General features: G+C 51.4%; 9 protein-coding genes across 9 annotated transcripts; 5 read left to right on the top strand and 4 right to left on the bottom strand.

The window, feature by feature from the left end:
* The first annotated feature begins 645 nt into the window (after positions 1–645).
* Positions 646–2053, top strand: BKA58DRAFT_117761 (uncharacterized protein). Its single transcript, XM_046164078.1, has 3 exons — positions 646–910; positions 1065–1339; positions 1405–2053. The coding sequence occupies exons 1-3, from the start codon at positions 784–786 to the stop codon at positions 1924–1926; spliced, it is 924 nt and encodes a 307-aa protein (XP_046027207.1). The 5' UTR covers positions 646–783; the 3' UTR covers positions 1927–2053.
* Positions 2054–2769: 716 nt separating this feature from the next.
* Positions 2770–5126, bottom strand: BKA58DRAFT_379450 (uncharacterized protein). Its single transcript, XM_046169812.1, has one exon. The coding sequence runs from the start codon at positions 4965–4967 to the stop codon at positions 3156–3158; it is 1812 nt and encodes a 603-aa protein (XP_046027206.1). The 5' UTR covers positions 4968–5126; the 3' UTR covers positions 2770–3155.
* A 165-nt stretch (positions 5127–5291) lies between these two features.
* BKA58DRAFT_437216 (mitochondrial ribosomal protein S25-domain-containing protein) lies at positions 5292–6118 on the top strand (the record flags this gene model as incomplete). The annotated part of the gene is made up of 2 exons (XM_046173471.1): positions 5292–5650; positions 5704–6118. The coding sequence occupies 2 exons, from the start codon at positions 5292–5294 to the stop codon at positions 6116–6118; spliced, it is 774 nt and encodes a 257-aa protein (XP_046027205.1).
* A 2978-nt stretch (positions 6119–9096) lies between these two features.
* On the top strand, positions 9097–9941 carry BKA58DRAFT_117740 (uncharacterized protein). The gene has a single exon (XM_046164077.1). It carries the CDS (start codon positions 9207–9209, stop codon positions 9888–9890), a length of 684 nt encoding a protein of 227 aa, XP_046027204.1. The 5' UTR covers positions 9097–9206; the 3' UTR covers positions 9891–9941.
* BKA58DRAFT_117739 (pectin lyase fold/virulence factor) lies at positions 9942–11119 on the bottom strand. The gene has a single exon (XM_046164076.1). The coding sequence runs from the start codon at positions 10995–10997 to the stop codon at positions 9993–9995; it is 1005 nt and encodes a 334-aa protein (XP_046027203.1). The 5' UTR covers positions 10998–11119; the 3' UTR covers positions 9942–9992.
* Positions 11120–14777: 3658 nt separating this feature from the next.
* On the top strand, positions 14778–16958 carry BKA58DRAFT_117727 (inorganic phosphate transporter 1-6 /Pi cotransporter). The gene is made up of 4 exons (XM_046164075.1): positions 14778–14929; positions 14982–15399; positions 15448–16220; positions 16275–16958. Exons 1-4 carry the CDS (start codon positions 14870–14872, stop codon positions 16725–16727), a joined length of 1704 nt encoding a protein of 567 aa, XP_046027202.1. The 5' UTR covers positions 14778–14869; the 3' UTR covers positions 16728–16958.
* Positions 16959–17378: 420 nt separating this feature from the next.
* On the top strand, positions 17379–18543 carry BKA58DRAFT_399449 (necrosis inducing protein-domain-containing protein; the record flags this gene model as incomplete). Its single annotated transcript, XM_046171543.1, has 3 exons — positions 17379–17531; positions 17659–17962; positions 18179–18543. The coding sequence occupies 3 exons, from the start codon at positions 17379–17381 to the stop codon at positions 18541–18543; spliced, it is 822 nt and encodes a 273-aa protein (XP_046027201.1).
* A 147-nt stretch (positions 18544–18690) lies between these two features.
* Positions 18691–19927, bottom strand: BKA58DRAFT_467051 (uncharacterized protein). Its single transcript, XM_046175047.1, has 3 exons — positions 19671–19927; positions 19495–19621; positions 18691–19442 (listed from the first exon to the last, which is right to left on the bottom strand). Exons 1-3 carry the CDS (start codon positions 19906–19908, stop codon positions 18848–18850), a joined length of 960 nt encoding a protein of 319 aa, XP_046027200.1. The 5' UTR covers positions 19909–19927; the 3' UTR covers positions 18691–18847.
* A 591-nt stretch (positions 19928–20518) lies between these two features.
* On the bottom strand, positions 20519–22673 carry BKA58DRAFT_379442 (uncharacterized protein). The gene is made up of 4 exons (XM_046169811.1): positions 21646–22673; positions 21376–21594; positions 21151–21275; positions 20519–21086 (listed from the first exon to the last, which is right to left on the bottom strand). The coding sequence occupies exons 1-4, from the start codon at positions 22575–22577 to the stop codon at positions 20593–20595; spliced, it is 1770 nt and encodes a 589-aa protein (XP_046027199.1). The 5' UTR covers positions 22578–22673; the 3' UTR covers positions 20519–20592.
* Positions 22674–23992: the final 1319 nt, after the last annotated feature.

Raw genomic sequence — 23992 nt, 5'->3', positions numbered from 1 at the left:
GGATAACTATAATATTATGCTTTGGCAGTTCTGCCGCGATTTGCTGCCTTTGCAGGGTTGATTTTGTTAGCCAAGGCGCTATTTTAGGCCCTCTCCCTTGCGAGCTTATAACGTACCTGCATCGTCGAAACTCCACAGAAGGATTCAACCTATCATCGGCATGGTGACCCCGAACAAACAGGAATGCTGGCCTACAGAATAGTGCGATCCTTTACCTAGACTTGGATTTGTATGAGGTTACATCGCTCATTCTGCCATCCCCGTCTGGCGTCTAGATGTGCCACACCTGCATCGTGGACTATTCGCGAAAGCTAGCGAAGGAATAGCAACAGTAGAGCTTAACCAGATTCTAGAAAACTTGGAAATTGCGCCGGAGCCCCCGACCAGGACGGACAGAAAAAATGGATTCCTTGCCACGCAACGAAGACCGAGGAGCTGACATGGCCCAGAAAGCGTTCTGTACCCATGTGAACGCTTGACGCATACGCTTTTGGGACAATGGATCATGTGTTACCGGGCCAAGTAGCTCATATGCTCGCCTCGACAACCGCGCATGTCTAGGTGGTATATATTCCTAGAACGAGGCTTCTGCCCATGCCTGCGTTTTTCTTCACTCGCTGTTCAATTCGTTTCTTCAGCTGTTCGCCATGATTTCTGTTGGTATTTTCAATGGCGCCAGGCCAACCGAGGCTAGAAGACGTCTTCCTCGATACCGTCTCTTCGCTCTTGTTGTGGGTATCTGCCTTGCTGTAATCACTGGCTCCCACTCCTCCCACAGCTCGCATGACCAACAGTCATCCGACGTGCAAAAACGAAGCCTTTTCGACGTTCCACGTGGACTCAACGACTCGCTTGTTTCTCGTGCAGCTGACGCAGCAATATGGGATCAGAAGGTTAGAAGTGGAAAGGGGTGAGTCAAAGTACTTCTCATTGTCATGTACGAGCGAAAGCGAGCTGTTGAATCAACTTGCTTTGAATCTGTACAGGCTATTCTAAGCCATGCAGCTATTTGCTGGAGGCAAAGGCAGGCATTGTACTTAGTTTCTTTGCTAATATTCATGTAGTAAGCGGTTCGAAACGAGAGCTTTCTCCATCCCATCTGCTGATGACGAGAACAGGTATCTGGTGCAAGATGAACAGTGATGACGTGAAACCCGGGACCGTGACGCTGGAGGAACTCGTGTCGATTGGATGGGACGAAGATGACGACGAAGACCTACCGGCAGGCTGGCGCCTGCCATTAGGGAGGGCCGATAGTCTGTTGAACACTGCTAACGAGGTCCCTCGGATATGGTACCATGTAGAGTACTGGACGGGCGATGATGGTAGGGTCAGAACGGTACGTGGTCACAGTCTTGTAGAGCAACCATTGACTTTACTGACATGCATGTCTTGGCTTTATAGCCCACCACAGCTTCGATGGGCAACATCGTTAACGGAGATGATGGTTACATAATCGCCGGTGACAATTTTGGGCCCGCGGCAGCTTCGAAAGGCTTGGACGTGCCGGACTGGATGTGGCCGACTACAAAATGGACCGACATCATGGCAGTAATGTGGGACCAGTACGCGGCCGGCAAAGACCTCAAGCGCGTATACCGATCCGGTGTCGCCACACCCCAGACGAAAGACCTCGTGGAATCGGCCTTGTTGAAGGTCAACAGGCTGCCGAGCGGTGACTTGGATGACTTGGCGCAGTGGCCTGGCGTTGATTTCGTGCCGGGAGACGACCCCTTGAATGAGCCATTGACGCCTCAAGCGGAGGCTTTCTTCGGCTTGCTTGGAAGCTCCCATGCCGCTGGTCCTGCGTACTTGGGCGTTTACTACCGGGCCATCTTTGGCAAGAAAAGGATTAACAGGATCAAGATTTGGCGATCTCCGACCAAGCCGGCACCGAACATGCTGCTCTACATGGGAGACCTTTGATGGAGAGGGAATCTTAAACGAGTTCGAGTTGTATTAGATTGGCTCTACAAATCTGTCGATCTCATAGAGTCTACTCGATATTATCAAGCGTACTACTAGATCCCCTCTACTTTAACCAACTCTTGCTATAAATGTAATTAAGTTCTACTTTCTACTTTTTCTGTTTCTAATCTCTACTACAGCGACAAACATACAAGCCAACAAAACATGCGAGCCCTCAATTCTTCACCCGGTAGATTAGAAGACAAGTTTAACAACCAGCCCAAAGCATAGCCAGACCCTAGTTTGATTCAAGGGCGTACTCCCTCCATCGTGCAATCTTGTCTACGCCCTCGAGACGAAGCAGCATGACGATCGATACAGCCTCAGAGTTCAAGCACCAACCAACACTAATGCGAGCGCAACTTTATAAACCCCAACTCCTATAAACGTCCACGAGACGAAGCAACACCTGGACATGACCTAGATAGCCTTTCACCAACCACCAAACACTACCCAAAACCGACGCGAGCAGAACGACCACTCCAAACAGCAGCAATCGCAATCACAGACCCACCACCATCAACGCCAACGCCAACGCCAAAACCCCCATCTCCAATCTCCCATCCTCCGAAACCCGCATTCCCAAATTCCCATGCCCATCCCATACCCATCGTTCCCTTCCCCCGAAATTACCCCAATTCATGCCATCCCACGCAGTGCACTCAAATTAACCAATCTACCCGTGCCAAGACCCATGTACATCGAAGTAGATCACAATAGTCTGAATTAGCTAATCCGATATTTCCTCCAAAGAACCGGAGATGACATGCCCGACTACACAGGAAGATCCTTGTGCATTCTCTCCATCATATATCCCTGTTACATTTCCTTTGATTTGAGATTGCGTAAATATGGGGAGGGAAGCATGGTAAGATGGGCAGGGTGATGCTGGGTTTGGTTTGGTTGGGTATCTTATCTTGTTTGATTGTGGTGTTGGAGTAGGAAGTAGGTAGAGCAGGGTGCGAGACGGTACAGCGTGATGACAATGATGATAATGATACACTAAACAGCCATTTCCGTCTATCCCACCGCGACTTCACCGGTGTATACGGCGACATATTCCAAATGTACATACACGTGCCTCGCAGTCTGGATAGCAACCAATATATTTACAGACCAAGAAGAGAATAGTGAGACAAAACGCGTGTTACACTAACAACACAACTGTTAATACAAGCAGCCATCCCTCAAGACGGCCTCCGTCCATCAAAGAACCCCGGCCTAGCCACCTCATCCATATTCCCACCGTCCAACTGACTCGGCACAAGTTTCCTCAGCACCGTCAACGCAGCCTCAAGTTCCCGTTCATCCGGATGCCACAACGCGCGAATCTCTTCCCACGCCTTGAGTATGCGTTCGGGGGGTGCGCATCTACCGAATGCACGGAGCGCCGCGATGACAGCCAGACTGGACAGCCAGGTACGCTCCATATCGCTGTTGAGCGCTCTGAGGTATTGGGTCCAGATCTTTTCCAGGCGGGAGAGTGTCCAGGAGGAGTATCTGACGCCGCCGAAAGAGTTAAAGCCGTGAAATATGACGATGAAGATTGTGCCGTCGAGGGATACGGAGTTGTATTTCATTTCCTGGAGGAGCTCGTTGACGCGGTCGATATTACCGGCTACAGCTGCATGATGTCGTATCAGTATCCCATAAGTCCTTGAATCAGGACCGATGGGCGCGAGATCTTGGAGTTGCTTTAGTTCTTCGTCTCCACCTTCTTTCTTGAGTCTGCGTGCTTCGTCGCGGAATTTCATGCCTAGGACGCGGCGGTCCCGCCAGTTGCGGTTGAAGAAGACGTGGCCTCGGGCTGTGGCGCTGCGCTGTGCGTGGAGTCGCTTCATGCGCTCGAAAACGTGCTCGGCGGCCGAGGGCTCGCCGGCGCGCATTAGTGATGCTACGACGGCGTTCATGACGACGGTGTCTACGACGTCGCCGGCTGAGACGAGATCTAGATATGCTTTCCGGACGGCATCCCCGTTCTGGAGAACGCCGTAGTAGTAGAGGAGTGCTACGCGGTAATGTCGATGCATGGGTAGCTTTCGGGCTTGCATCTCTTTCATAAAGGTCTCAGCAAGTGTGTACTTGCCCGCCTTAACAGCAATGTTGAAGAGCACGTTGAATGTGACATATCCACCCTTTAGACCAGCTCGGTGCTCCATATCCTGCCAAATGCGAAGCGTGTTTTGCAGGTCGTCATCGGACACGGTTCCCATGGCGCGTCCGGTGAGATGTATGGCCGATGTCCACTCTGAGCGTACTATATGTATATGCGCCGTCTTCATATCGTCTAGGACTGAAAGAAACCGTTGCGCTGCGATGGGTGTGGGTCGTTCGACAATAGCGAGATGGTGCAGTAGCGCTCGAATAGTAACGGTAGTAAGGTACACGACTCCTGGTGACTGCAGCTTCTTGTACGTATCAAACACCTCGTCGTGCAGCGACTCGTCATCGTTCAGCAGCGTCTCCAACTTCTTGATATGCAGAGCATCTGCTGGGTCGCGGAGGGGCCAGGGTTCGTGGCTATCACCAACATTCCATACCAGCTTTCCCTCGTCGGGAATATCAGCTTCAGGCCGAGTATCAATTTCCATGCCATAGTAGTCTACCAAGGCTTGCAGCTCCTTCTCAGCGAAGTTTTTGACTTTCTTGAGCGGTCCTTTGCGCTCGGGGAGAATGTCGAGCTTCTTCTCAGACTTGGCCCACGTGCTCTTCCTTCGTGATGTTTGGTGTTTCGGTGTCGACGATGCTACCTCGCGCGGGGTATGTATATGCTTTGCATGCTTTGGGCATGATCCGGCCCGCACCAATGCCTGGATGAAGAAAGTGTCCATGCGAGCAGACGGCCTATCGGGTAACGGAGCATTGTCTATCGCCTTCTTGCTGAACCGTCTCTTTGCTGTTTTCTTCTCAGAATTCGGGTACAGGAACGTGAGGAAGGGGCGTGCAAGGGTGGTATTGGAGACTGCAGAGGTCCGGTCGAGGGTGCGGAAGAGGGACATGAGAGGTCGAGCATTGTGTCAGAGGGAGCCAGTTCAGACGGTGTCCATTCGGGGGTTTCGGGCGCAATTGATTACGAGGAGCTCATTGAAGAGCTGCCTGGGTGTGCGGGTATCGTGGCGGGTGCGGAGTGTTGCGGTCATACTATCCAAAGATTTCGGCGTCGCGAAGTCTTGGCGGAGTTGCGGACTTTGCGGGCAAGAACCCCAATATCCACGACACGACCAATTGCGCCGCCCGACCTGTTCCTACACGCCCGGTCTTCCCCCGGAGCCCACGCCGATGCGATAATATATCTGCCCATATAGATTAAAACACCGCCCGCCATGGGCCGCTACGACTTCCGCCCGATGCGGGTGCGCCAGACCGCGAAAGCCCTCTTCGACTCCAAACGAGAACCCAACCTACCGCAATGGTACGACGTAGTCGGAAACATACCGCCAGGCGAGACGCTCGCACGCCCAGTCCTGCGCATACCCAAGATGCGAAAGGCGCGGAAAGCCAGCAAACTATTCCAACCACTACCCATCGCATACCCAGAAGACAAGCTGCGTTCAGAATTCTTCGGCGACCACCCATGGGAACTGGCACGACCGAGGCTAGTCGTAGAAGACAGCGGAAATGACTCCAAGAAATACGACTGGAGTAAGATTGTCCAGACAGGGAAGCAATTAGACGGCGAAAGGTACCTCCCCCTGCCTCTACCATCCACCCACCATATAACTAACACACACCCAGCGTCGTCCAACGCCAAATGTGGCTAATGAAGCACGCCTCCCTCTCCAAAGCCTCCGCCTACGACCTCGCCCGCCGAGAGTTCTACCAACACCGCCACCTCTCTGAAATCCGCCAACGGATCGCAAAAGAAGAAGCCCTACACGTCGGCGCCTACTTCGGCAAGGGGCCCCTCGAAATCGGAATGGAGCTTGAAGACCGCACATGGGAGAACTGGAAGGCGTGGGCTGCCCAGCAGATTGAGGATGAGCAGAGCATGCGCGCGCAGATGTTTAGTGGGCAGCAGGAGGAGGGGTTGGGCGACGCTGCAGAAATGAGTACGGCGGAGTATGATGAGGCGGTGCAGGAGATTCAGCCCAGTGCGCCGAATAATCCGCAGGGGCAGAGGCCCATGGGGGGTGTGGCGGCGCATGCGTAGGTTGGGGGTGGGGATATTGTATATTTTGTGTAGATTACGATTACGATCGGTTCAATTCAACGAATATGAGACACGCCCTGTCTGGACAATGGGAATGTGTGGGCATGAGGAGAGCGTCGACGGCATCGCGATGGTGCTGATCATCATCAGCGTATTGATGAACGCAGTAGCATACGGGGTCAAGAATCTCAATTCTCTCAATGCATGTTGAGGAGGTGTATCTTTTTCACCTCGTCCCTTCTTTCCCACATATATTTTGGCGAACCCCAGGCAGCACAGTCATGTGATCTACCCGTCTACATTTCATTCAGATATTCCCCAGAAGACAGCATGAGCTGTCGGACGAATAATTTTGAACATGCCCGGTTCTTCTCCGGATTTGAGCTACAAGAGCAATGGAAAGAAGGAGTTTTATATCTCAACCGCGAAAGCGAGCCCGCGACCATGATCTAGTGGACATCCCTTTTCCAGCTGCGAGCCCGGATCTCGCGTCACAGAATTTCTTGAATTTTGAGGAGCGCGACCGCCATTGTTGAATTCGTTTTGCATTTTGATCACTCCAGAGAGTCGAACATGCCTTCGACCTCATGCGTTTTTGGAAAATGCGTCCTGTCGAGTGTGATATAGGAAGGACAGACTTCGAAGGGCGAGAAGAGTATTCTATACCCAAAGCTCTGGGCCGGAACAGACATCGGATACCGCCGGACAGATTTGGTTTCCATACACCAGACTGGGTGTCTTCCGCCCGCCCATTTTCTGATGGTCTTAATGTTTTGGAACAATTGTTCAAAGGGTTTGTAAACGAAGAAAGCCCGGAACGAGACATTGAGTTGTCTCACTGTCTTTCTAAAAGGTCTCACCAAAAAGAGTGGCTTTTGGTCCGGTAAGTTGTTTGTGTTCGCTCAAACATAGGTGCATGGTAACTGCATTTTGGAGGAAGAGGCGAACAACACCATAGGTAGTGCCAATATGCCTTTTGGTGTTTGGAAAAAAACGTGTGTAATGAAGGAGTAAGACCCAAGACTGCATGATATTTATATCCGTTGCGACCAGGCTCGGCGGAGCAGAACATGATATTCCCATGGCTGGCTTTCAATGACATTATTGTGCTTCATGTCATTTTAAATCCCTGGTGCTTCACAAAGACACATAAACCTTTATCGTTTTGGGTTTGGGTTGGTACGTCCTGAGACTACACTGTCCATACATGAATAGCCCCTCTATACTTTTCTCTACATCAGATCTTCTTCAGTAGGAATTACCGCGGTTATCTCTTCCCCACGAAAAGATCATTTACATGCGAGCCGACCCAGCATCGTAAGCTCGCTGGCGTCTTTTAGAATCCATGTAGCGAAGCACTCAGTGTTTTGACACAAGATGCTCAAATCAGGACGCATATGAAGCGGGAGCAATTTGACTTCTGCTTCGAAGCGGACAGCAGACTCCATGAGATCGAGTACCAGGTCTTTTGAGCGAAATAGTCGAGTAGAGACTTTTGTAGACTTTTGTTTCGCCTAAGAAAACATCGCAGAAGTCTGTATAGATTTTGGGATACATGCCAGGCAGCACATCGCCATCACCATCGCCATTTTCGAGAAAAGCGATTTTTTGAAGGTGGTAGATAAGAGACTAGGAGTAACGCCGCAAGGAAGGCTTCTTACACTTCGAAGGTGAGGCTGTAGGTCGCGGCCATAAGAAAGTCGCCCTTCTGGTTTCCATCGACACTCTTTTTTGTCGGAAGCATCCATCAAAACCTCGTACGTTTTTGGAAATTGACGGCTGCCTCTCGCCAGCCAGACCCTCTGATGTGTATCTTGTATGCTGTGTTAGATACCTCGAAATTCGTTGGTATCCCCCAAAGGCAGCTTCCATGGAGTATGGATCGACGTGTTTCAAAAGAGGGAGGACACTCAGACGTGAATTGCTTTCCCATTGCCTTTGGAAAATATGATGGCAAGATTTGTAATGAAGAGAGAGCAAAGTAATCGTGAGTGATCAGTCTATGTACGCCAGGAAAGGCGACCAGAGCTTGATGGCATGCTTTCGATGCCTCATACATCTGGAAATAAGTGGCAATGCTGTTCAAGTGTCGACAAGAAACAACATTTTCGTAGTAGATGACTGAAGGTTTCAAGGCGAAGATCATGCGTTGGCGAGGCTGATAACATGGAACAGTCTCGCCCCAGAGATATTCGATGCGTTCTTCGAAGGTTTTTGGAAAGCATAACTTATCAATAATCTCTTCTTGGAATTTTCCAAACCAGAAAACACATGAGGTGTATCGCTCTTTGTTTTAGAATGTAGAATTGGAAGGTGCAGGTACGAGAAGAGAGGGTGCTGATGAGATAGGTCGTTATATGTGACAAAATCTTCATAATAGATAGTTGAAGATCGTAAGGCGGGGATAACATGCCATCCTTGTAGAGTTCTTTGTAGCTGCGTCCCCACGAACACATACAGGTACCGTTCGTAAGCTTTTGAAGCTGTGACACATGCGACGTATCCGTACTGTTTTTGAGACTGTCGGAACCAGAAGATCATGAGTGTCATTTCCTTCCTTTTTAGAATCAAGTTCGGTAAGATGTGGATAGAAGGAAGAAAGAACGCTGAGGAGAAAGAGGCCTTTATACACGTGGCCATATGCTAGCACCACACTCCTGGATAGTGGGGCGCATTGAAGCGCGACCTGGCGTCGTTGGCTTGACACCGTTCTTGATCAACTAGATTTGAACAAAGAACCGAACTTTCAGTGTACGCGAAAAGGCTCTCCGACCCCGATATCCTTACCACTTTCTCGTCGATGTACGAGAATGTCTCGGTGTCGCGCCTTTGTGGTGGCGTTGTCAACGACATTGAACGTCTTAGCGAAGCTTTTTGTGAGCGTTATGCGTCAGCCAATGGCACCTGATGATGATTAGCGCATGATGTACGCCGGTCCCGCGGTTGGCCTAAAAGAGTGCCCGACGTCAGAGCGAATACAAACAGCGTCGCTCTAGAAAGAGGCATCGCCCTTCGCGCTCTTCTGTTGCAACAAAATCGCTCATTCCCAGCAATAAGCTATCATAACAACACTCACGCCCCGAACAAGATGCCACCCACCCCCACCCCCTCCAAAACGCCAACAACATTCCTCACCCTCCCCCGCGAACTCCGCGACAAAATCTACACCAACGCCCTCCGTATTCCCACCCCTATCGACATAGGTTCTATCCTCCCCTCCCCCGGCTACTGGCATGACCCCGTCCTCCACCCCCTCAAACCACCAACTCCCTCCCTCCTGCTCGCAAACAGACAAATCCACGTCGAAGCCAGCACCACCCTCTACGGTACAAACACCTTCAAATTCCCGCATCCAGGCCAAGTCCCCGCATTTGAACGACAAATCGGGGCGAGGAATTGTAAGAAGGTGAAAAGTGTAGAGCTGTGGATTAGATATCCGGGACCGGATGAGGTAGTGTTTGATATGGGGGACTTGGGGCCGGCGGAGTATGACAGTGTGCCAGAGCATTGGATTGCTGTTCTGGGGGAGAGTGGGATGGTCGGGGTTAGGCGTTTGGCTGTTGAGGCGGTGATGATTGGGTGTGAGCCTGATAAGGTGCTTTCTGTGCTACCTATGCCGGATGATTTGAGGGATTGTTTCATTGAGTTTCTGGGCAGAGGAGGGGATGGAGGAGGAGGTGGGGTGCCACGGCTGGAGTTGAAGGGTATACGGGAGGAGGAGAGGGGGAAGTTTCCGGAGGAGTGGGATGTTCTGGTTAGTCAGTGGGATTAGCAATGGAGAGGCGGGATAGGAAGAAGATGCTGAGAACTAAACAATAACATTACTATTAGCACATGACTACTTTATACATATCTCCGGCTGCCAAGATGTCACTCAGATCTTGCCAAGACCAGCACCCTTCTTCACGATCTTCTCGACTTCCTTGAGCTTAGTAAGCTTGTACTTGTACGGAGCCTTGGTGAAGTTGCCGACTTGAGTAATATTGACAGTCGCCTTTCCGAAGTCGTTCTTTGCACCAAGGTTCGCGAAGCCGTCAATCTCAAAGTCGCCATCGGGGCTGGTGTTGGGGCTATCCTCCGGGATTACCAATCCGTATGTGCTGAGAGCCTCGCGTGTCTTGCCCTTGAAGACATTGCCTTCAACGAGGACCTGGTTGTCGCTGCGAGAATGAATGGCTTGGTACAGGAAGTCGACGTAAAGGTTATTGTAGATGTGCTGGTGACCGAAACGACCGGCAGGGCCACGGGTGCCCTCGTTGCGCCAGTAGTTGTGGTGGTAGGTAATGTGGAGGTGACCCTCGTCGACATCCCTGAGCGCATCGCTGTTGCCAATCAGAGAGCTCTTCCAATGGTCGTGGAAGTAGTTCCATGAGACTGTGATCCAATCTGAGGCGCGGATGATATCTACTTGGCCGTCATACGCGTCAGGGCCTAGAGCAGGGAAGTTGCCAGTGGTGAACTCGTTGTGGTCGATCCATACGCGGGTACTGTTACGAATCGTCATGCAGTCGTCGGCAATGGCTGTGAACCCGAAGTTCCGAATGATGACATTGGTCTTGTTGTAGATGTTTAAGCCCGAACCAGTGATTTGGGCTCCTTTGCCCAACCCGATGAGAGACTTATTCGATCCTACTTGGACTCTTGATGTAAGATTGAAGTTGCCCTTGGCGTAAACGACTGTCGGATCGCTGCCGTTCACAGCTTTGATGAACTCGGCGACCGTCTGAACAGTGACGCTCTTGCCATTTTTGCCAGCCCCACCAGTGGTAGGTCCAAGTGGGTTGTCCTTCGCGAAGCCGACGAGGCTAAAGTCGGCACCTGCAGGGGCTGCAGTCGCAGACAGGGTGAGGGAAAAGAGAGATAGAATTGAGAGCTTCATCTTGAGATAGAGGATACAGATGGCTTTGGGTGATCTGATGCCGATCAACCAGCGACATCACTTACATTTTATATTCTGCCATTTTGAGCGTCGGCAACCGAAAAGCCAGAACACAGCATGCAGTCGGCTTCCAGGCTTCGAGGCGTCCATCATTGCAATTCTTCCGGCAAAATGGCTGATGGCGCACTGTCGTACAGGCTCGAAAAACTCCAATCGCGCAAGTGTATGCTGCGTCTATCACCGTGATGCTGTACTTCATCTTGGCCTATCTTGGCGGACGTGCATTCCGCCCCAGGAACGGCAGAAGGTATTGCGCAACGTTAGACTGGTGGCTGCGGGTTGTGGTGTTGAGTGGTGGAAAGACGCGTCCCCAGATTTTCCCGTGGCTGGAAGGCTCGATCGCCTCTTCGGACAGCGGGGAAAATACGGGGGAATCGGCTTGGCACGCATTTCCACCAGTACGGACCGCGGTTCCCTGCCTGGTTATTTTGCTGCATCTTAAGGTTCTTGTCACCGAAGCGTATTTCGAAAGTGGTTTCTAGAAGCGAGATGAGCCATGGAAGCTTTCAAGGCTATCTCAGCATTGCAATATCTGCGCGCGCTCGACTTGCCTGTCGCAGCCACAGAGGTTTTTGCCTTGATGCCCAAGTAAACATCGCATGTAGATCGGCGAAGACAACATACGAGCAAGACCAGTTGACTCCTGCGTTATTCGACAGAAAGTGAGCACATGTCGAATGAGCGGAGCATTTCAACCGCCTTGGCTTCCTTATCGTGGACTAACGCTATGGCGAGACCGAGGTTGCCCCAGAGGCCTCGAACAACGAGTGCGTGACACCGCTATTTCGCCATGTTACAGGCTACAAGCTTGTAGCAAGTGAAGCTGATGAAGCATTCGTCCATACTCCAAACACCAAGTCCTTTCTATCAGGGCCTTGACAGCCTTGCGATCCAGTACTCCCCCATAACTGTGCGACGATGCTTGTCGAAACTTGGTGCTTGTCATACGAGCGATAATGCGACAAAGCAGAATGCCGCATTGACTGAACGGATGCAAGATCCTTTGTTGAGAGGTTTTCCATTGGACCACGGAGACCAAGTATTGAGACGATTCTGCACAATGTAAGGACCAAGAAGATTTGCGCAATTTCACGATACGGCTTCCGCATCCTGAACGCTTTTCGATCTTTTTCCTGGGACCGCCAACTGGTGTTCTAGGTGAAAAAGGAGATATACACCTCCAATTTTTACTGAAGACATGGCAGAACCGCAGCGCATGGAAGAGATCAATCGCATGTACGAGATATTAGCCAACCCAATCTTACGGACGCAGTATGACAACAATCTTTAGTCCAAACTAACGCAGGATGCTCGGCGATTCAATCCAAGTAGACAAGGGTTGAGGAGGGTGAAGAAGACTCCATGGACGGGATGGCCCGAAGGTATCTTCTTTCCACGATGGAGGCCTTCGCCGCCAGGAGCTTGGCCTTGCAATGCGCAACGACTCAAGGAAAGCTACTCGAGCTGAGCCCTTTTCATGAAATTCCGCCACCGCAGTCGATTATGAAGTCGCAATGTGATGTTCCGAACGAGGAACGATCGTCTCAAGATTTCCCACGGGATCGTGAGCCAGGTGGAAGTACTCCTGACCGCCTTCCTCAACCAGAGAAGAAGCGTCCAGGAAGGGACGACGACGCTTTTGAACCCAAGAAAACATCCTGTATGATGCACGACTTTCGTCGCCCAACTCTCCATCCGAGGAGGAAGAGACCGGAAGAAGATAACCACAGGCAACTACCACAAGGCAGCCAAGCGACTAGAATCACACACGCGTTCAAGTGACCATGGCCTTGGGTGAAGCAGCCGGCGCGGAAACGGAAGTTGCTGAGGGAAGTACTGGAAGACGAGTGTGGACGCGCTAGAGGACGGTTCTGGAACGACTTCCGCTGTGAGGATCCTCAGTACTTGACAGAATGGATTGTCAAGCGATAGAAGATGACATCTCCACCCAAAGAGCAGACAGCCCCTATGGCTGTACGAGCCGCCCAAGCGGTAGAGAAAGGAAATCGCGATGAGGGCATCAAGCGCCGATGGAAGGAAAGCCAGCGGAAGGAAACAGGCGACACCACATCCCTAGAATCGGGTAGAGACGACAGATCGATAACAGCCGCGTTTACATTCATTTGCGCAGTGGCGAACGGCAGTTTAGATGGTACATCCGCGGAAAGATCGTCGTCCAGGATTACTGTGTTTGGTTCTTAAACTCCGCTACTCTATACCGAATTACTTCTGTCTTGTGTTTGGTCTGGTAGATGGTGCGTAGCGCCATATCGTGTGAAAATCCGTGCCGTAATTAGAGACGCCGAATGGTGCAAATTGTGAGAAGTCCATTGGGTGAATCCGCGGACTGTATGCCGGCAAATGGAGTGACTGGTAGGAACTATATTTTCGGTTCAAGATGTTGTAAGAGGCGATGGCATTGGTATGAAGCAAAGCCTCTGAACCTCGGCGAGGCCGCGATGCACTGCCATTAGAGACGAGGGTACCCAGTAGAGAGTCGTAATGCTGCATTGCGGGATTGTACAGCCCGGCCGCGGCACCCAACTGCAACTCCCCTGCATGTCTTGCAGTGACCCACTCCTAAAACCGCTGTCTTGGGTGAGTCCAAATTGAACACGGTCAATTGTGTGGATACAATCACATATGCGAATGCGACGAAAGTCCGTTTATCTTGCCAAAGCCTCAACAATTTGAACCCTGGAACAGTGTATTACTTGCGATGTAGGCTCTCTTCACCTGATGTTGGGTTGGTGGTACGATTGCCGCTCGGGTCCAGGGACCGAAACGCTTATAGCACCAATAAATTCGATCGCTGCAGTGCTCTCCCACGTGCGACGGTGGGATTGGGTAAGAATCATGCGGCAGTCAAACATGGATGTCGGTGGGGGTTTCCAATGAAACCTCAGGTCGGTCATTGTAGCAACCCTAGACGGGGTGTCCTCCGATGACCTGCGCCTCAAAGTGTCAGAATTTTGCTCCCTGATAACCGGTTGGGTGTTAGTGAGCAAGCTAATTCGCCAATGTGCTGGTAAGTAGTTTGGTATCGGGACCAACCGACAGTCCAGAAGACGGGTCTCGCATGGCAGGCTAGCGGAGACAGTTGCTTGATGCATGCAACCCCATCTGACGGACCCTGTACTAGTCGGTCCAGGCATGGGGTACGGAGCCAAGTTCGGTTCGAGCGTGTTGCATTCCTAGGGAGAAGACAAGACAAAAGAGATCAGATAGGTCGCCGGCATACGCGTTGGATGTCATCGTGAATGTTGATCAGGCGTCTAATGGCACGCCACACAATCATAGGGATGCACCCAAGCTTTCCAAGAGAATCTTGAGTGCGAAGAAGCTCCAATCCCTCAAACATCAATCGGGGCGATGTTGGGAGAAGGCGTTCTGGCCGTGCCACCTTTAGCGCCTTGGCATAGCACGTGGGGTACATGATTGGACTGAACGTCCTCTCCTCGTGTTCCCTTCACCACGCCAGATGCGCGGCAAGGATAACCCTCAAGACGCGTCAAGCCTTGTGGCGGCCTGGGCTTGCAAAGGCGCATTTTCACGAGTGAGTCTGCTGCTTACAGCGGAACGGCCGAAGGAAAGATTGCAAATCTGCGGGCGTGCCAGAATGGAATGATCTTACTGGTCCGTGGGTACCGTAGGTTTGGCCCACAAGCATGATGCTCAGGACTCGGCGTAAGCTTGAGTGCAGATATATAGCTTGGCCTGCACCCTCTACCACTGATCTCCAGCTCCCACGGCCGTCTTTTCCGGACTCAAGCCTCGTCTAATCTCTTGACAAGTCTCGGCAAAGCTTCACGATGGCTCACAAGACAGCTGGCGGCAACGCCGCGTTCCACAACTTCAACAATGACTTCGCGGTATGGTAACACGATCGAGACCTCAAACATCAGCGTTACTGACTGTTATTAGCATATTGAAGACCCTAATGAGCGACGCCGACTTGCGCTCGCTGAGATCGACAAGGCGCCCTTTGGCTGGTACCATGTGCGCGCCATCTTGGTGGCAGGTACCGGTTTCTTCACGGATTCGTACGATATCTTCTGCGTGTCTCTCTTGACGATCATGTTGGGTATCGTCTACAAGCACGACAACAAGGGTGTCCTTCTCACACAACAAGACACAGCTATCAAGCTTGCAACATCAGCTGGTACTGTTCTTGGACAAGTTGGATTCGGTACACTGGCCGATATTGTCGGACGTAAGAAGATGTACGGTCTTGAGTTGATCCTCATCATCGTCGCCACACTCGCTCAGTCTCTCACTGGCCCCGGTCCCGGCACTTCAGTTGTCGGATTGATCATCTTCTGGCGTGTATTGATGGGCATTGGTAGGGATCATTCAATTCTTACACTTGAACCTTGCTAATCACTATCAGGTATCGGTGGTGACTATCCGCTATCATCTATCATCACTTCCGAGTTCGCCACGACCAAGTGGCGTGGTGCGATGATGGGTGCCGTCTTCGCCATGCAAGGTTTTGGTCAGCTCGGTGGAGCTCTGGTCATGCTTTGCCTCGTTGCCGGTTTCAAGGACACACTTTCCAGCGCCAAGGGCTACGCAGACTGTGATGGTCAGTGTTCTATCGCCGTTGACAAGATGTGGCGTGCCCTTATCGGAATTGGCATTGTCCCAGCATGCATCGCGCTCTACTACCGTCTCACCATCCCCGAGACTCCTCGCTACACGTTCGATGTCGCCCGTGACGTCGAGAAGGCTAACGCAGACACCAACCAGTATCTCTCTGGTAAGCACGGCAACGGCGACCCTGATGCGATCGCCCAAGTTGCCCAGACCCAGGCCACTGCTCAGCTAGAAGTTCCTAAGGCTTCTTTTGGCGACTTCTTCAGGTTCTACGGCAAGCTCCGCAACGGCAAGATTCTTTTCGGTACCGCTATGTCATGGCTCCTCCTCGATGTTGCATTCTACGGACTTGGTCTGAACTCCTCGACTGTGCTGCAAGCTATTGGCTACGCCAACGGTGACAATCTATATCTCAATCTGCACAACCTTGCTGCCGGTAACGCTATCTTGGTGTGCGCTGGAGCTATTCCTGGATACTGGCTTGCGGTAGCGACTATCGATACTGTTGGACGCAAAACACTCCAACTCGCTGGTTTTACCATTCTCACCATCCTCTTCATCGTCTGGGTACGTATATATTCTAATCTAATCCATCCAAGACACGCACTAACTGTCACTTAGGGATTTGCCTACAGTCACCTCAGCCACCACGCCATGTTGGCCATCTACGTCCTGATCCAGCTCTTCTTCAACTGGGGCCCCAACACGACCACCTTCATCGTGCCCGGAGAGTGCTTCCCAACTCGCTACCGTTCCACGTCTCACGGAATCTCTGCTGGCTCAGGAAAGATCGGTTCCATCATCGCTCAGGGAGCTATCTCTCCTCTCCGAACTCGGGGCGCTACAGCGACTAACAAGAACCCATGGTTGAACCACGTCATGCAAATCTTTTCAGCCTTCATGTTCTGTGGTATCTTCACTACCCTGCTGATCCCGGAGACCAAGCGCAGGACTCTCGAGGACCTTGCACAAGACTGGGACATGGGTGATGAGAGTATCACCGGTATGGAGCATGCGCGCAAAGTTGAGAACCGTAGCAGTGATGAGGCTGCTACCACTGAGCTCAAGGCTTAGTTAGCACCTTCGTCTTGTCCATCACTCTTTTTTCTTGTTCAGGCTTGCGCCTTCATACCCGTCTCCATTTAGCATCAATACCTAGACTGTAATGCACTCATTCACATTTCATCCTTCAAAGCCATTATCGGCTCTCCTCACCATCTCATACCTTTACGAAAGCGCAGACTTCTTTTCGCATTCAGTTTTTTCCCGCAAACCAGAGCGCCTCCCAACGAGGCTGTATGACATGACGTTCGATGACGGTATGAGATGAGGGCGCATGATCTTCATATCTAGCTCCATTCACACTACAAGGTAAGCTAAACAACGAAGCAGAGTCCACTTTGTTTGTGAGGACGTTCAGCTTGAAACAAAGCCTGGGCGTGTTACAGCAATACTGACATAAATTGCCGCTAGTATAAAAGTACAGTTCCACGCATCTCTAAGCAAACGCGATGAAAAGTGTCTTGGTATAAGCAATGGTCGGGCTGAGTCCTTTACGGTTTAGCTTAAGACCATATCCAGAAACTTCGGTTTGGGTGCCATGCAAAAGCATGACCACGAAGGAGATCGCCGCTGGCACGACACGTCGTACTCATTGTACTGGTCTGACATCTGTATTACCTCCAAATAACTGCAAGTCACGATTACAGAGGATCATACGACGCCATGATCGCACCGACAGCTGAGGATATTACTCGAGTAGTACACACCAGACTAGCTGAGAAAGCGCTGAACATCACTGTCGCCGAACGTCCGAGAAGTCCAGAATCACTTACCAAAGGCGCGTGGGAGATAAGAAGCCAGCTTAGAGCGCGATTGGTATGAATTTAAGGTCGTCCGCGCATCTACAACAACAGCTGGGAACATCAAGCAATCATTAAGAATAGGAGTTCGAGCACATACTAGCAGCCTAATCGTTTAATTTATTGCATTCACAACTTCACAGTCAAACAATTCCCTTACCAAGTCAACCCATGCCATGCCTCGCATCTCGATCGTCAAAACAGCCCTGCTCTTCGCCTTCATCTGCGTGACCACTGCCAGCTTGACCGGAGTGATACTGAATCCACTCATCAGGGGGACAGAAGGAGTGTTGAAGCGGCAGCCAGTCCTTGACTGGGACAAAGACACTTGCTACCAAACCTCCACAATCGATTCCAATGACAATACCAATCCGGGCCTAGAGCCAAGCTCTTCCGAGAGCGTATGTCGCGACGCGTCCCGCCTGTCGCACTGTAACACGTACGCACGTGAGCGATGCAATCATGGGTGGTGCGTATATATGTACGGCTATTACAGCGGGATGGACTGGGGCAGGTGAAGTTCCCGTCGCCATGATTGGGAGCATGCCATGATCTGGACGCGTGGGGGCCAGGTGTGGTCCGTCATGTGGTCTGCTCATGGCGATTTTACGAGCTGAAATAACTCCCTGACCGCTCGGTGTCTTGGCTAACTTTTCAACCTAGATGACGATGCCGACCCACGAAATGTTCGCTCGGAGGGCAACCACTCGAAGCTCGTTGCGCACTATGACACTGGGAACACGGCATCTCTTCGGCTCGCGAAGGCGGCGGATGATAAGATCCAGAACGCTTTGGGGAGATGGCAGGCGTGTCACCTTCAACAGATTGATGTCATGAACAACACTCTCGCTTCAAGGCTCTTGAAAACAAACTGGGGAAGTGCTCACATGGACCTACCTGATGGCCGCTTCCAAGAACGGTTGGAGAAATACATGCCGAAGCAGGCCAGGCAAAACTTCTTCACTGCGCTCGATTGGTGGAGTCCGGAGGTAGTTCCGTTTCAGGCAAAGGTGCGATGTAGTGCTTAAGCAACATATTCTTCACCGTTTCGCAACACTTCCTGGCTTGAGCATCACATCAAGTCCAAATGAACAAATGACGAAGCTTTCCTACGGATTCGCAAAAACCATCAAGCCCCCACGATAACACTATCTTACCGGCCAACAACAATACCGCTCCTTCATCACATTGTCTGTACCGACATACAGCTTTACGGTTTCGTCCTTACCGTCCTTACCATCTCTTCATGGCATACCAAGCTTGCGCTAGTCAAATCTCTAGTCTTAGATTATACATCATTTTGCTTCGTTCTCTCACATAGGCAGCATCCTCTTAATGCGCTACATTCGGCAGCTCATGTTGGTTTGTTATCTCCACTGGGTTTGCTTGCATCTCCGTTCTCGCATGATCCGCCTGCATCTCATGGTATCCCAGATTTCCCTGGTCAAATTCTCCATGCTTTGGAACATCGTGACCTGGCATGGCGTATTCTTGGGTGGCTGGCGTGTGCTCATAGTGTCGTCGCCTTCTTTTCCCAAGAAGAAAAGCAACCACTAGCAGCACGATAACAGCCACTGTTATGCCAACACCCAATCCGGCTTTCACACCCGTAGACAGGCCGCCCGGCGATGACGACGGAGTCTCGGTAGACGAAATTTTATCCGTAGGAGATGTACTTGGTGATATCTGCGTTGGCCCAGTGATCGTTTGGCTCGATGCCGTGAAAGTAGCGCGCGCAAGTACCGCCGAGTCTGTTGATTGCCACATGATAGGCACGCCGTCACCAAACACCCACCAATCGGAGGCTTGCGTGCTTATGCTCAAATTGCTGGAGCTGAATGGCCCATCGTAGATGCGTACTGTGAGAACTTGGTTTGCTGTAATTATGGATGAGCATTGGTGGCCATCGAGGAACAACGAGTATCCACTGTAGAGTGATCAGAACTTCGAATCTGGTGACGAGAATCATGATACCTTACAGAGGACAGCATAAAGCTGCGGTAGTGGCAGATCCGAGAGAATATGCCGATGGTGTTGGGTGTATGGGAATGGCGCTCGTGAATGTAGTCGCAGCGGTCCAACCGGCAGGGCATATAGCCGGGCTATCTACATAGCATTAGTCGTATATATCCAATCTGGGGTATTATTCGCGCACAGTAATATGCATCCCATCCAGAAGACGGTGCCGGTGCTTCAGATGGACCAGACGCTTTCGGATAACACTCCTGGTCAAAGTCGAGTCTATAGTGTCCGACGAATAAAGCACCGGTGGCGGAAGTAATAGTTTCGGTGCATGAGGGTGGAGGCGTGAAAACGGTAGTTATGGAACCCCGATTGAATCCTTCAATAACGTTCTGGTCGGTTATAAACGTTGCTGTTGGTGTCGCAGTCATGGTTGTGTTTTGTATAGAGAAATTTCGAAGCTTCGATGGAGATTGAACAGGCTTGAAAGTAGCAGACATTGATTGGGGACCAAGCTGTTTTCATGGCTACGCAACTATCAGTTTGTTGGGGGCCAAAGCGATCTTGAACCAGTCGTAAGCGGAAGAAGGGTGCCGAGGCGTCTGTGGCTTTGATAGTGAGGCGCCCCGCATGCGAGGATGTGTTTTGTGGCGCTTCTGCTCATCTTCAGACAACCTCCTTTCCTCAGGGTGCACTTTCTGTAGTTGATCCTGTCACGTTACATTGATGCATTAGGGATGTAATGACAATGGCACCTAATTGCCTATCTGTTTCTCCTACTGATCTGACATCGCGTTCCACAATCAAAGTCGCAGCCCTCCGTGATGTGTTTCTGCAGTCATCATCGAAGGCCTAAAACGCCACCATCTATGCTTTTTGCCTACACAGCCCCGCACAGCCTTGCGCGACAACACATGCATACTTGCCTAAACTGCTTCAACTCATTATAACCTCACCTTTTCGCAACTTGATCGTAAGATCAACGATGCATTTGACTGGACCTGATCTAGTGCAATCACATCAAGCAGAGCTGCAATAGGCGCGTAGATACCAGAAGGGATCTATAGATGGATATTTCGCTATAAATCGAATGTATGAAGATACCCAAATCATGATTATGAGTAGAAACGTCCCCTGATAGGCCTTTTTACACCATCCAATGCCGTACCAAAACTCAAATGCTCCACCGGCCGGCCGGTTCCTGAACTATCACGTCGATCCACCTGAGCATCATACCAATCCTGAGGCATCTTCACCACGCCCCATGAGAGAAGACTTCTAGACACGGCTAGAAGACCACTATTTCCCTCTTCGTCGGCCATCGACACGGGCTCGTAGCCTTCTCCTTTCCCTTCCATTTGCTCGCTAAGAGGAGCTTTAGCTAACGGTGAGACATGACAAGCAGCCGCGATGGCCTGCGAGTCTGATCCGACGGGTGGCATGTACCCAGGCAGTCGCAACAATCCCAGAAGCCAGGGAATCTGGATAGCGGTCACGGCTAGGGCAAGTAGGGCGGCTAAGTATGTTGGAGATAGACCCCAGGCGACTAAAAGGTCTCTGGGTAGGGTTTGCAAGTCTTCGAAACTGTCAAAACCTGGTGAGTGATCGTCTAATGCGTAAAATCAGCGCATGCATGTTGAGATTATGTGTGGTATCCTGGTCTAGATACATACCATCCGTGTAGAGTAGCACAAACGAGCTCTTGGAGAGCAGGAAATGCATGACAGCGCTAAGACTGATAAGGAGGATGCTGTATCTGTATGGGAGCTGAAGCCTATATGTACCGACTTGTCGACCTCTTAACAAAACTCTGGTCAGCACACAATATTTTTTTCTGCTTAAAGATGATGATGGTACCATGTAGACTTTAGCACATTGAAGGGAAAGGGAGGAAATACTTGGGCTGAGAGACACGAAGGGGCCGGCACGATGCGGAAAGCAGAGCCCATTCCTGGCTGAGTTGCAGCCGAGTCAGGATGGCGTTGTACGCAAGATACCAGACTGAAAGGACAAGTTGTGGGATGTTGGCCAGAAGCATCGTGGTGATGAAGGGAACGGAAGATTTGGGTGGCATGATTGTGTAGGCGCTGCTAGAGTCGCGAAAGCTCGCTGGAAGCCTAGATTATGGGATTAAGTAGTGAGTATATCCATGTAAGACAAAAACTTACCATCCGTCTTTCTGTATCATATGATATTCTTTCCCAAGAATGCCAGCTGCAGCCGCGATGCAGGCGATGAACAGAATGTACGTATATGCCCATGTCCGTGAGGAGAGACAAGATGCCCTTCTTCGAGGGGTATGCCGCCATAGTATCGGACTACCAATGCTAGCCCCGTGCTTCCAAGCTGGTATCAGCATGTCTAGCCTGCCAGCGGTAGACGGGTCCGGCATGGAGATGAACGAAGCCACCGCATCCCCAGGCGTGACCAAAGGCTCCTGGCGTCCTAGAACCCACACGACTGTTACGCAGATTATTACTTTAACCAGACAGGCTAGCGTGACCGTTAAGAGAAGCGGGTTCGAGACGCCTACATAACAGGCGGCATCATCCCCCTGGAGCGAGACCTCAGAATCGACCGACTGCAGTATGGCACTGTTGAAGAGCAAGTGCAGTGGCAGCGATGTGACCAACAGTGCGACCCAAGCCACAGTCTTGAAGGGAGACAATCGCAGTGCATTACGCCATGACAGCACTCCGACGTCGACAGATCTGCCCCGCGCGTGCGAAACGTCCACCTCTGCACGCGTTGGCGAGCTGAGTACCTGCGAGAAGAAACTAGAAGACGCCAAGATCGCGCTGGACACGGCGTTGACGAGTAGATGGAGGACCGTGTTGATGTTACCCGCCGTCGGTTCGCGACACGGCGAAGAGTGGAACAGAAAACCGTTGCGCACGGCGGCCCCTCGCTCGAAGTTGTATTCGCCATTGATGTGATATCTTCCTATCTGTGTGAGGTCTGTTTTGAGGATCGAAGCCACGGTGAAGCCGCATAGTAACAGCGTCAGAAGGGTCATCGCGCCGATGTTCAGGATGGCTAATCTCCTCCATCCGGTTAGCGTGGGGAGGAGCTTCGGGAAGCAACCGTTTAGCCGGGCCATGATTGTACAAACATTGACGAGAGTGCAAGAATCAGGAGGATAAAGACAGGAAGTTGAGGACTTGTAAATCGTTATGTTTGAAAGGTCTAAGTAGCCACAACCCTAGCTGCGCCATCTTGTGAGATGGTGGAGGCTATGTAGGATAAGTGTGGGGGCCAAATCAACGCGCAAGGCTGAAGCGGAAGCGGGGCGCCTGCCCGTCATACACAGATCACCGCATCTTGAAGAGGCTCACCCATAGTTATGGAGGGACAGCCATTTGAAGAGTCAGATGGCTGTTCATGATCCTTGCGATGGCCAAGCGATGATAGCGTCAAGTCTGTTTTAATATTTCGTGATTGCGCGCGCTGTGTAGCTGCGCGCAGGGAAGTGCATCTTCTGTAAGGGACTTAGGGGCGACTACGCCACCAAGATAATTGCGGATGTATAAAGGTATCCCGTTGTCCATCGATTGTAAAAAGAGTGTCCAACATCCACTTCTTTCCACGTTGACGCAGTGATGCCTAAGGGAGTCGCTATTGTCCTCACGACCAACGCGTGGTGCGATACGCGCCCCCATCTCACCCTATTGCTATCATGATGCCAGTCGGTAGGCTGCTACTTTCCTGAGCCTGTGTTAGAATGGAGACTGGCACTGTTCAAGAAGACTGGAGCGGCGGTCTGATGTACTTGTGCGCGCGACGGCCGTGGTCGCGCAACTCCCCACTGCTCAACCACACGCCGGAGGGGAGGTATCAACGACGGTATGATGACACAGAATGCCCGTCCTTACGACCGTTAGTGCGGTGCGAAGCTTCGGGTATTAGGGTTCTCCACTCAGCCTCGCCTAGCGTATAGCCGTCCAATCATCACACGGATAACCCGAGCGCTGCAATCACGACCCAGAGGACCCGAGCACGAACTCCGCCTTGCGCACTGACCCGCTCTTGGAGTCCCGTACGGCTGTATTTCGCACTGGAGCGCAAGTGCACATTTGGTAGTCTGTTTTTCTTCTCGTGGCACAACGCATAGTAGTCCAAAACCACATAGCTAAGGGCATGGGTAAGGAGACCTCGGGAGTAAGCTAATTTCACGAGCACAGAGAGCAAAAACCAAAAGCATGTGTTAAGCTGTCCGTAGGCGAACGCGTCGGCCAGTCCGTGCATTTCTCTGTCTTCTGTGCTACGTTGCTAGCGGAGACACCCGCGGACCCCAGTAGGAAAGGGACCGCATTCGTGATTCGCAAAAGATGCGGGACGAAACGGTCGCTGTCTACGCACAGGCACACTAGCTTACCCGCACTTGCGTTAGCACAGCCCCTTCTCTCTGGGCTAATGCTTGTATCACTAGGCGTGTGCAAACTAGCTCTACGACAATTTGACTATCAACACCCTATACCCCCCAAGCCTAACTTGAGCACCTTTCGTATACCTCAA

Source organism: Alternaria rosae (genome assembly GCF_020736505.1).
Source record: "Alternaria rosae strain MPI-PUGE-AT-0040 chromosome Unknown BKA58scaffold_3, whole genome shotgun sequence".
Classification (NCBI taxonomy): domain Eukaryota; kingdom Fungi; phylum Ascomycota; class Dothideomycetes; order Pleosporales; family Pleosporaceae; genus Alternaria; species Alternaria rosae.
The sequence above is the reverse complement of the archived record's forward strand: the minus strand, read 5'-3'. Positions and strand labels throughout refer to the sequence as shown.